This window comes from Dermochelys coriacea, chromosome 4, assembly GCF_009764565.3.
Source record: "Dermochelys coriacea isolate rDerCor1 chromosome 4, rDerCor1.pri.v4, whole genome shotgun sequence".
Taxonomy (NCBI): domain Eukaryota; kingdom Metazoa; phylum Chordata; order Testudines; family Dermochelyidae; genus Dermochelys; species Dermochelys coriacea.
Window position 1 is genome coordinate 39994840 of NC_050071.1, and position 12846 is coordinate 40007685.

The 12846-nt window shown below is 38.6% G+C and overlaps 1 protein-coding gene and 1 long non-coding RNA gene across 6 annotated transcripts in view; one reads left to right on the forward strand and one right to left on the reverse strand.

Annotated features, from left to right (window-relative positions):
• The window catches only part of LOC119854575, a 28970-nt gene extending 18141 nt beyond the window's left edge, over window positions 1-10829 (forward strand). For both annotated transcript variants that reach the window (XR_006280898.1, XR_006280897.1), the window contains 2 exons: window positions 6989-7359; window positions 10174-10829. This is a non-coding gene — a long non-coding RNA (uncharacterized LOC119854575). The remainder of the gene's footprint in view (window positions 1-6988; window positions 7360-10173) is intronic.
• The window catches only part of SEC24D (SEC24 homolog D, COPII coat complex component), a 92720-nt gene that overhangs the window by 7195 nt on the left and 72679 nt on the right, over window positions 1-12846 (reverse strand). For all 4 annotated transcript variants that reach the window (XM_043513422.1, XM_038399222.2, XM_043513421.1 and 1 more), the window contains exons 14-19: window positions 10126-10242; window positions 8766-8936; window positions 7684-7780; window positions 6734-6879; window positions 2451-2589; window positions 1961-2079 (exon numbers count right to left, since the gene is read on the reverse strand). In XM_043513422.1, the coding sequence (XP_043369357.1) occupies window positions 1961-2079; window positions 2451-2589; window positions 6734-6879; window positions 7684-7780; window positions 8766-8936; window positions 10126-10242 (789 nt within the window). The remainder of the gene's footprint in view (window positions 1-1960; window positions 2080-2450; window positions 2590-6733; window positions 6880-7683; window positions 7781-8765; window positions 8937-10125; window positions 10243-12846) is intronic.

The window sequence follows — 12846 nt, forward strand, 5'->3', positions numbered from 1 at the left end:
TAATTATGTAACTCTGCAATGAAGTATAATATAATACCCAGTTTTAGATGGGAAAACTGAGGCACAGAACTATTAAGTAACTTGCCTAAGGTCACCCAACAGGCCAATGGGGGAACCAGGAACAGAGCCCAGGTCTCAAATCCCCAGTTCTGTGCCTTCTCCACTAGACCACGCTGTAGAAGCATAGATATCCTGAATCTACTATATACAGAAAAAGCATTTAAAGCAAACAAAACTGCTTCATAAAAAGAAAAGGAGTACTTGTGGCACCTTAGAGACTAACAAATTTATTAGAGCATATAGCTCACGAAAGCTTATGCTCTAATAAATTTGTTAGTCTCTAAGGTGCCACAAGTACTCCTTTTCTTTTTGCGAATACAGACTAACACGGCTGCTACTCTGAAACCTGTAAAACTGCTTCATGTGTCCTATCTAATCACTACTGATTAGGCCTCAACTGGAGTATTGTGTCCAGTTCTGGGCACCACATTTCAGGAAAGATGTGGACAAACTGGAGGAAGGCCAGAGAAGAGCAACAAAAATGATTAAAGGTCTAGAAAACATGACCTATGATGGAAGATTGAAAAAAATGGGTTTGTTTAGTCTGGAAAAGAGGAATGAGAGGAGACATAAAAGTTTTGAAGAACATAAAAGGTTGTTATGAGGAGGAGGGAGAAGAATTCTTCTTCTTAACCTCTGAGGATAGGACAAGAAGCCAGGGGCTTAAATTGCAGTATGGGAGGTTTAGGTTGGACATTAGGAAAAATTTCCTAACTGTCAGGGTGGTTAAGCACTGGAATAAATTGCCTAGGGAGATTGTGGAATTGCAGATTTTTAAGAGCAAATTAGATAAACACTTGTCAGGGATGGTCTAGATAATATTTAGTCCTGCCATGAGTGCAGGAGACTGGATTAGACCTCTCGAGGCCCCTTCCAGTCCTATGATTCTACTTTACCTTCAGAGTAGATCACCACACAGTATTGTGAAAAGTATGACCCTTCTCTTTACAAGTTAAAGTAGCTTTTCATTCAATCTGGATTCAACTCCAGAGTGTGGTTGATTACTGCACTGGTACTAAAACACTGCTGGCAACTACAAACAAGCAGTGTGTCATCAGTATAAGGTTTTGGGGAAAGCCAGGGGAAACCCTTTTTAGACTAGCTGCTCCTTGGCTGGCAACATTAAAGAACTCCCAAGCTAGGGAATTCACTTCCCTCCTCATCTCCATATTGCTCTATGGTTAGCATTACACCATTTGCTAAATACAGGCTTTTGAGCTACATAGAGATGTTCTTCATGTCTGGGAAAGGTACTTGTGTGTCACAGCTAAATACAAGGTCAAACAGTTAGTTTAACATAAGCAGTTTGCACATATTCTAAGGGACCATTCAAGGTGAAGTGGCCTGTTAACACTCTTGTAGTCATAAGACAAAAAGAGGGGTTAGTGGGCTACAAATTGTTGTAATAAGTCATAAATATCTGATAATGAGAAATATCATGCACTTTCACAAAAAGAAACGGAGTACTTGTGGCACCTTAGAGACTAACAAATTTATTTGAGCATAAGCTTTCGGGAGCTAGAGATCACTTCATCGGATGCAAGTGAGCTGTAGCTCATGAAAGCTTATGCTCAAATAAATTTGTTAGTCTCTAAGGTGCCACAAGTACTCCTTTTCTTTTTGCGAATACAGACTAACACGGCTGCTACTCTGAAACATGCACTTTCAGAACTCTTATGTAAAGCCCATCACTTCAAATGTAACCAATCACTGCTTTTCTTTAAAAAAAAAAAAGGGGGGGGGGGATAAAGAGAGAAAAAACTCCTTATGGAGAATGAAAGGAAGTTAAACCTTACTCTGAAATTTTAATTTGTGGCATCACTGCTTTTGCAGTGTTGCAAAGTTATTTATCTCAGGTACAAGTTCCGATATTGAGCATTTTCCTTGAGCGGGATCTTACCTGGCTTACTGCAGATGGGCTGGCACAATTCTTTCTGTAACATGCCAACATACGAGCAGTCTGACTCACCAGGATCTCTCTGATTGTCTTCAAGGGCTGGCTTAGAATGGCTTTGAAAGCTGCCATTACAGAATAAAGAAAAGATCATCCTAAAGTTAATTAGACATAAAAAACTTTGTTTCAGAGGCCCATATTTAACCTGCATATAATATTAAAGAAAGTAAAATTATTTCTGCAGCTATTTTAAGTCAGTATCTGTTTCAGCTGCCTGACTTACAAATAACTCAGCAATATTTAAGAACTTTGTCTAAGTATATTCAAGATACAAAAAGCTGTGTCTGCTGCTTAGAAAATATATGGTCCTGAACCTCTTCTCTGTTGTACACTGGTGTAACTCCAGATTTGCACTAGTCTAAATTAGAGGAGAATCATGCTCCATATGTATATATTTTTTTCTAAAACAAAAATAAGTGACAGTTCATAAATGTACCTGATTTTGCAAAGAAGTTTATAAGTGCATCAGTTTCACAACTCTTGTAGAGATCTGTTAACTGGGAACTACAGTTTAAGCCAATATTGTGTACGCGGAGTCGTCTTTGCCCACTTATCGAAGTGTAAAGTACAGCACACTGCAATGATAAGAGAAGTTCTAGTTTTCACCACAGTTAACTTTATTTTAGTATAAAACAAAAAAAACCCACCATCGACTGGTCTTCTGCACTTTCAACATAAGACAGCAATAACAGATGCTTTATGCGAGGTGGGACTAGCAACATTCATCAGATGTTAATAAGCTTTAGGAGCAATTTCCTCAACATTCATAATGTAAATACACTGATGTGTAAACCAATCATAGAAGCAACTAATCTTAAAATTTACACAACAACATGAGTGATTAAAAAGCTTGCTGCTCTCATGGCGCCACAGACAGATGACATCATTGGAAAACAGCAAGAACTGGCAACAACTTTGTTTTAGAAAGTCACAAGGTTTTAACTGTTCAGTTTTTGAAAAACTTTATTAAAGAAAACATTTCAGCAAGTAACTGTAAATGAATACATGCCACAAAATAGGCAGAAGCTATCTGGCAACTATTAGACACATCACATTATTGCTGTCACCACATGATTAAAAAAGGGGAGGAAGAAAAAGAATATGAGGAAAAGATTAATAAGACAATCTCAAAAAGTTAAGCTGTTCTCTAACATTTGAGTGCTTTTTATCATTCTGATTTACTGCACTGGAATCTGATTCTATTTTTTTTAAATATGGTGCTCGTATTTAGGGGAACTGGTATGGAATAAGAAAGGAATTGAGAACAGGATTTCTTTTTTTGGCGAACACGTTTCCTGCATTGTATTAATCAGGATATTGTACCTTGTAATTCTTTTCACAGTGCACCAATATGAATGAAACTCTCACTGTTTTGTTCTTTATGGGCCTAATCCAAAGCCCACTAAAGTAAATGGAAAGACTGCATTGACTTCAGTGTGCTTGGATCAGACCCTTTATGAACAGCTCCCATTTGAAATGGAGATGTAAAATTAAAGTCTACAAGGAATGTACATCCAATGTCAATATTGTACCATGGCCCTAGGAAATTACTTCACACAAGACCTGTTATGTTTTATAGAACTGTATTTATTCAAGGATTAACTACTGAGTCATACATTATATTTCTAGGAGCATGACAAAAGAAAAACCGCAAAAATAACAGTTTAGGTAATTTTGTGGTTTAGCTTTGAAGATCATAAGCGATCACATTTTCGGGGGCTTAAAAAGAGAAGTCACGAATAAGCAGCTATAATAAATTGGTGACATTTTCTCATTGATAACACCAAGGGATAGTTACATTCCTTAGATGGATGTATCACAAGCATCACCAATATGTTTAAAGGCAGAAAATTCTGAACCGTAATCAGCTTTTAAATCGAAACTTCCAAGAATACCCCCATTGACAGATTATTGGGAATAGATATTAACTTTAGCGCTAAAGCATAAGCAGCGATGGCATCAGCCTTGGCTAGCAGAGTGCTCACAACTATGTAATTTCACATGCATTAGATGTGCATCCATTTGCTCCTGACAAGGATCCCCATCCTTCCCTTCCACTTCCATGAATGCCTGCGGTTCCTGGCAGGGAGCAAGTCCTACATCTACAGAACATGCTTCCCAATTACCCCCAATCTGACAGGCCTTCTGTCATGGGAGGCTCCACAGGGGTCCTGTGAGACTAGGTCAGGCACGGTCTCGCAAAGTGATGGGGTTGAACAGGAGGCGTAGACTACACACACAGACACATGACAAAAAAACCCCAACCCAACTTGCAGTACAACCTTGTAGAACTTCCACCTCTGTGCTGTAGAACCACTCTGAGCAGGAGAGGGGCATTATATGCAATTTCATGGTGGGCAGAGTCCCTGGTAAACATGGTTCCTACGTAGGGAGTTGCGATGCAGGCAGTTGGAAGCATGGGCAGAAGGTTTCCATGTGGACGCCCAATGCTTGTGGCTACCGGGGGATCCCAAGCACTGGAGAGGCGCTCTGAGCTTCTTCTCTAGGGAAAAAGTAGGACCAAGCCCTACCCTTGCCAATGGAGAAATAAAAAAAACCCTCCCATTTCTTGAGTGAAGTTGACCCAATGTTTGTATGTGTTTACAAATAGTTGCCGATTTATAATAATGTTTCTACATAATTTATTTTAAATCAAGTTTGGGAGATGATACTCTCCTAGTCCAGGTGTAGTTTATTTCTGTAAGGATTTCTTTAAAGATGAGAAATATTTAAAAAAATCCTGAAGTTATTTTGTAATTAAAAAACAATTTTTAAATCATGTTCATAATTGTTTTTATAATTAAAAACCAAGTTTTTAAACAAAGAAATCTGAACCTATGGAAACGTTTACTTCTTAATATTAAAATGAGAAACAAATGTAGAAGCGAGCAGGGTGTTGACACAGCAATGGGTTCATACCCTGAGATTCCCCTGTGGAGTCAAACATGAAATGTATTTTAGAAGTTTCAACTGAGTCCTCATTCGTGCCTACCACAACTACTAGGCAAGCTGACATGTTGGGAAGTGTTTGCTAAGAGTCCATGGATGGTGCACTGGCAGAAGTTTATGGGGAACTTAATTCCCTGGCCTCATGTGAGGAAATGACTTGACAGATGGCTGCAAGAATTTTGAGTTTTATGGGCCAACCAATTATGGTGTCCTGCAACAACATGCCAGGTGGCTGTGATTCTGACTGAAAGACCGTAGTTTCCTAATGGGGGTCATACTTACATGCAGATGTTGGCTACAGCAGAGGTCTAGGACTCAGATGTGGGTTTGCCATAGACTACTTGCATAACGTTAGGCCAATCACTTATGGCCAGATTCGACCTTCTTTACTTAAGGTGTATAGGAATAGCATTACTACAACTTTGTTGTCCATTAAAACATGCCTCTGAACCTTAACTGGCAGAATGTCACTGGCAAGACTGCAATGAGTTTGTATAAATTTTGCCTGACTCAAATCAGTACTCTACGTCCACCCACTCTACGTCCAGTGGAAGGTATTTTATTATTACTGAAAAATAAATCACAGGTTTCAGAGTAGCAGCCGTGTTAGTCTGTATTCGCAAAAAGAAAAGGAGTACTTGTGGCACCTTAGAGACTAACAAATTTATTAGAGCATAAGCTTTCGTGAGCTACAGCTCACTTCATCGGATGCATTTGGTGGAAAAAACAGAGGAGAGATTTATATATACACACACAGAGAACATGAAACAATGGGTTTATCATACACACTGTAAGGAGAGTGATCACTTAAGATAAGCCATCACCAACAGCAGGGGGGGGAAGGAGGAAAACCTTTCATGGTGACAAGCAGGTAGGCTAATTCCAGCAGTTAACAAGAATATCAGAGGAACAGTGGGGGGTGGGGTGGGAGGGAGAATACCATGGGAAATAGTTTTACTTTGTGTAATGACTCATCCATTCCCAGTCTCTATTCAAGCCTAAGTTAATTGTATCCAGTTTGCAAATTAATTCCAATTCAGCAGTCTCTCGTTGGAGTCTGTTTTTGAAGCTTTTTTGTTGAAGTATAGCCACTCTTAGGTCTGTGATCGAGTGACCAGAGAGATTGAAGTGTTCTCCAACTGGTTTTTGAATGTTATAATTCTTGACGTCAAGAATTATAACATTCAAAAACCAGTTGGAGAACACTTCAATCTCTCTGGTCACTCGATCACAGACCTAAGAGTGGCTATACTTCAACAAAAAAGCTTCAAAAACAGACTCCAACGAGAGACTGCTGAATTGGAATTAATTTGCAAACTGGATACAATTAACTTAGGCTTGAATAGAGACTGGGAATGGATGAGTCATTACACAAAGTAAAACTATTTCCCCATGGTATTTCTCCCTCCCACCCCACCCCCCACTGTTCCTCTGATATTCTTGTTAACTGCTGGAATTAGCCTACCTGCTTGTCACCATGAAAGGTTTTCCTCCTTCCCCCCCTGCTGTTGGTGATGGCTTATCTTAAGTGATCACTCTCCTTACAGTGTGTATGATAAACCCATTGTTTCATGTTCTCTGTGTGTGTATATATAAATCTCTCCTCTGTTTTTTCCACCAAATGCATCCGATGAAGTGAGCTGTAGCTCACGAAAGCTTATGCTCTAATAAATTTGTTAGTCTCTAAGGTGCCACAAGTACTCCTTTTCTTTTTGAAAAATAAATGTGGCACATTATTTAACGGAATGACACAGATATAATGTTTGTCACCTGAATTAAGGCTCCACTGTCTTCATTCAGTTTGTCATCATGCTTGAACTCCACTGTTATCGCTTTGTCGCAGTCTACTGCTGCCATCTCTACATCTGTGGTGTTGTTCATGTAAATGGCACCAAAGAAGTCAGTGGCCCTGAAACCTGGAGTCAGATAACAAATCAAAGAAAATTATTTTTCTATTTGTAATATTTTTTTAAAGCAATGTGGCTTTATGACGCATTATTCATTGATGTTCAATATGCTTTACAGAATGAGAGCGGAACTACAGAGTGACCTCAATATCTGGGAGGCCCCACGTACTCTGGTAGGCCGCCATGTTTGGTTTCACTGCCAAAAAGAGGCATGGTAACAGAAGACTCTCTCCCCATCTGGCAGCTGAGCCAGAGTAAAGGAAGGACTGTTGCAGAGTTGGTGCTAGGCTGCAACATCCACAGAAGAGTTTGTGCCCCTCTGGACACCTGCTCTATTTAAAGCTGGTCCTGGAATACCTACATTTGTAGGAAGAATAGTTGTTTGGAAAAAACAGGTTTTCACTACAACAGAGCATTTTACAAAACCTGGGAACAAATGGGTGCACAACGGCTGATAGAAGTGGTTTACATAAAAACCAAGCTCCTGAGGTGTGTGTAATGTGAGCAGAATCTGTATTTGTATGTGCAGATTAATTTCATGCACAAGCAGAACTCTGCATATTCAAATGTAAAGGCATGTACATTTTTTGCAGGTAGACCCTCAACCTCTATTTCTAGCAAAGTGCCCTGAAGGTGTAAAATAATATGAGGCATCGTAGAAACAACACGTACAACATTTCCAACATGCTATTATTTAAAATAATATGATTTGTTAGTGCTCAACAATTCTCTTCTCCAGGAAACTACAAATATGGTGACATAAAACTGAAACGTGCACTTAAGTTAATTCTCATTCCAAAAGGGTCCTGTTACCTGTACTTGTGCGAACCCTCATGATTGCATCAAATCCTGTTCTTTTTTCTATGTCCTTCCTGAGGTCACTCAGGAATTGGGGACCATCACAAAGTACCTAAAAACACAAATCAAAACCAAAGCTGACATCCACCACTGGATGGCAGCAAACAGCAAAAAATGCCACATAGTCTTTAAAACAGTTTATGTTTTTAAATAGATGTGTATGTAAAACATCCTCTTTACTTGTAGTCTTTAAACATGAGCCATCTGCAGTATTCTGCATATCCCTTTGAACAGAAATGAGGATGTGCAAGAATAATCCAATTCAACAGTAAACACTCCTACAATCTCGGACGTTTAGAATTCCTCTACTCCCAAAAGGGATCATCACCCTGTGAGTCAGGGTGCATTCCATTGACTGCTACTGAGCTGCAGCACTGACATTCCCTTCCTGACGGATGGCTGCCTGGAGGATGGATTTTAAGGCCCCAGCCAGGACTGTGCATCGTGTGTGTGTTTCTTGCTTGGTCAGCAAGAAAATGCACGTGCAGATCAGTTTTGAGCACAGAGAAAATCCCCTTTTGCCTACAGAAATTCTCAAATATGGGTCCCCTCTACACTGGGATGAATTTCACCCTAATGCTTTACTGGAAAGATATGATTCCTGAGCATGTTGGTCTTGTCATGGCTGGGAAACACCCGCAACTTTTTGAGTAAATGATTAGATTCTCATTTTTCTCCAAAGAATGTCCGTTTCCTTTTGGACATAAGCATTTCCATTTTTGATGTTCAACAATAATTGCTGTACCTTCTCAGAAGTCAATGCATTCAAATGTCTTAATGTATTTAAGTAAGCAGGGTTCATTTTAAGATACTAACCAGCTCATTTCAGAGACTGAACATGTTTTTGAAAGTCTTTAACTTGAGCTTGACTTGTCATTTCCAAGTTTTGCGTTCTGTCCACTAGGGGACACACACAAGCTCTCCTCAGCTTCACTCATTTTTTATGCTAGACTAGACTAGATATTCCTTTATAATGGAAAGAAAACAGTATATTCCTGGCAACTAATCTGACAGATAGGGAATTTGTTAGCACTCACCTGAAAATTGTTATATTTATAAAGAGTTCCTCCAGTGTACATTGTGACAAGACCCAAGGAGGCTACATCCACATACTGGTTTGGGAAGAGGAACAGATTCACACAGCAGCCATTAGCCACACAATCTCTGGCCAGGGACTCATAAAAATTCACCTGGGGCTGGAAAAGTATCTGCAGACAATTAAAAAAAAAAGTCATGGTAATTTCTCTTTGGACATCACCTAAGATATTTGTTGATAATATGTCAAAATTCAACCATCTACTTGAAAAATTAAAAATGTCTTCATTCCTCTGCTTCTTGATGCCCTTTTTCTGGGCCAAGACGACTGAAACGATGCCCCTTCCTTGCCTGTCTTAAAAATGAAAAAATGAACTTGGGGCCTAATACTGAGCACATTCCTTTTGTGTTCCTGGGAAGCCTGGCTCACAATGGAGCATGGAACCCTTTGAATCCCAGAGCCTACCAAATTGTAGAAGCTAGGACTTGTGATGGCTCAGACCACAGTGTGCACGCAGCCATTTAGAAAGGAGGTGTCACACAGGAGCCCAGGTCAGGTACAGATGGCACTGAAGTTCAACTTTTAAGGTAGAGAACTAGGCCAGGGATCCTAAAACCTATGCCAGCCACTATCTGGTCATCTTTGCTCTAGGAAATTGCATCAAAATGCTGAGATTTAACGTAAGATTTTGGAGAAAAAAAAAAAAAAGCACTGAGTTAACAGTAATCAAAATTTCTTGTTAAGGGAATGGCTTTTTTTTTTTTTTTTTTTTTTAAACTTGTGCAGGCTTCATTTATGGTGTAGAGGGGATTTGATAGCTGCTTTCAACTACCTGAAAGAGGATTCCAAAGAGGATAGAGATAGACTGTTCTCAGTGGTAGCAGATGACAGAACAAGGACTAATGGTCTCAAGTTGCAGTAGTGGAGGTTTAGGTTGTATATCAGGAAAAACTTTTTCACTAGGAGGGTGGTGAAGCACTGGAATGGATTATTTAGGGAGGTGGTGGAATCTCCTTCCTTAGAGGTTTTTAATGTCAGGCTTGACAAAGCCCTGGCTGGGATGATTTAGTTGGGGATTGGTCCTGCTTTGAGCAGGGGGGTTGGACTAGATGACCTCCTGAGATCCCTTCCAACCCTGATATTCTGTGATTCTATAATTTAGGGCAGTATTACTTTGTTGTTGATTTAGGATTGACATTAATGTGTATTAATTAGATAAATAGTACTCATGCACCAGGATGATGAGAACTTTATAAAAGTAATTAATATGTAGTTATCGAAATTTACCCCATTCTTTAAAGAAACCTAACAAAAATCACAATTTTCTTCTCAATTCATTGTAAACTCTAAATAGAAAATACCTTCTCTTTATCCGTATTGATCAGTTTTTTGTCATCTCTATTTTTTAGCTTCCCTGGTGCTTCAGCAGTCGGCAATGAAGAATGGAAGATAAACAACTTTCCAGCACATTCTGCTGCCTGTTACAAATACATAGTAACAACCTTTTATTCTGCTGCTGGTATAAACAGATTAACCTAATTTTCATGTATTTGTGTAAACAAAAGTAAACTTTTCCTAAATTCTTGTAAGCTAAATTGTCCATTTGTTTAGAGACTGAACTCTTCATGGCACCAAAATCCCAAAAGAAAATCACTGGGAATTTAATATCTATAAATAGCTTAAACTAACATAGATATGTCTGGTCATATGTGGTGTTTCAGTGATTTCCACATAGGAATCTAGTCTCGATGGACAAAGTTAACAATACGTATCCCAGACTGCTGTCAATTTAATTTTTTTTTAATGCCCATGAGTTAAATATTACTGCAATATAAATGTTAAATAACAAGATGTGAGTGAGTCCAACTGCAGTCAATCAGAGTGGTGTGTGAACAAGGAAAGAAGAATCTGGCCCCCTGACAATTCTTTTTTCTCCACTTGAATAATGTCAATAAAAGTTATACATATGTATCTGGAGAAGTTCTTTTTTAAAAAACAATAATTTCAAATTTAAATCATATGTTGCAGGGAATGAGAGAGTTTTTTTCTTCTTGGATCACTAGGGTATATGCAAAAAGAAAAGGAGTACTTGTGGCACCTTAGAGACTAAAATTTATTTGAGCATAAGCTTTTGTGAGCTACAGCTCAGCTGAAGTCAAGGAATCTTTAAAGATTCTTTAAAGGTCTGAAGACAATAGCCTAACTTTGCTCATGGGATCCCTTAATATTTGAGCAAAGCTTAACAGTTAGGCTAAAAGAAGGGTTGCTATGGTGTTCTAGACTTAAGATTCTTTGTATTCATCCTGTACGTTTATATATCTTGCTAGCCAGAAAAAAACCTTGTGCTATCCAGGCATGATATCTTTATGGCCCTGAAACAAATCTAATTGAGGAAGTCTTTTCACTGACTTCAGTGGGCTTTGGATCAGACCCCATATAATCTGGGACAAGCCCAAAAAGAAAAAAATATGGGGTTAGAGGACGGCTGAAGAGATTGGTAAAGGGAACCACAGCCTTTCTGCTCGAGGTAATGAATGCAAATATCGTGTGGCTTGGTGCTGGCAATTGTTTGGCAACCTGCATGAAGTAAGTTTGTATTCTTAGTCCAGTATCTATTGAACAAGTGTCCACATCATACAAAGCTACCACCTTGACGGAAGACTCAGAAGCAAATCCAAAGACTGAATGGATGCTGAAATTGAAAAAACCTTCTTAGGTGGTCCTTCCAACTCAAGCCAGATGCACAGAGGTTGTAGGGAAGTCAATATGGGCTGTCTGTGTACACAAGACATTGGGCCAGATCCTTGGCTGGTGAAAGTTAGCAAAGCTATGCTGACTTCAGTGGAGCTATGCTGATTTACACCAGCTGAGGATCTGGCCCTCTTCTGCTAAGTCCAGCATCTAGCATAGGTGGTAAATTTTAAGAAAATGACCTCATATGGAATTCAGGAATTTAGGAGTTCTCTATATTCTTCAACTAACTCACCACCACTACCATGAATCTTCTGCCAAAATTTTACCTAATCTTCCATTTCACCTACTTATGAAGACAGTCAGTGTGATCATTTTAATAATTGCTAACAGCTGGCAGGACAGCAGTTGTTAGATTCTAATAGGAATGTTCTGCACTGAAGTGAACAGAATGACTGGCAAAAGTGTGGGATGTTACAGATATAGAAACACAAAGAAAAACAGTCTACATGGCTAACAGGATGAATTGCAGAATAAATGTACACAAGAAGATTCCAGACAGGTCCAGACTGACCTGTTATCAAGTGAATTCATTATAGATTTATAATTTTCTTGTGCCTGTACTTACTGTATATTTGTTTATTTCTTTCCCTTGTGAGCGATGTCTATTCCATTTGGCATTTTTCTAATTTTTTATATATAAATGCGTGATATTTTTAGAAGATTTTTTTTGTAAAAGTCCTAAAAATATTTAATTCAATGCACATGAGCCACTATTCAGGTTTTTTTTAAAATTTATGAATGAATGAATGAATTCTTGAGGGAAATGCCTGGCATCAAAAATTACACTTCTAGATGGAAAAGTCAAAACTTCCAGTATCTACACATGTAAAAAAAAGTTTCTTCTTGTAATTAAGGGATGCGGTAAATGCAAATTATATTCACATTTTTTTTACACTTAAAATTTTAACAAAATTTGGTATTTGTCAACAGCTTCAGATTGCCACTCTGTGCTCAATTCCCAGAACAGGAGATGCAGCAACAGTACAAGTATCCCAACCCTGTTCTAATTTAATTGACATTTCTATCCAGAAGTGATAAATCCACGTTTATTTAATCCTTCATTTTTCTACTGAGACTGCCCACTGGAGTGGAAACCAAAATTATAATGGCCCTTTTTGTGATTTGTTTAAATATTAAAGTTCCTGATTTAAAAAAAAAAGACACACGTGTGTGTAACTGCACACCTAAATTATACTTGCAATTCCAGTGACTATGTACTACATACAGCCAAAGGTGTATGCACTTTACAAAAACAAACCAAGGTTTCAGTAAATTAAGGTGTTGGCATGTTGAGAAAAGCTGGGAAATTCAAAATTCAAAACCTTGAT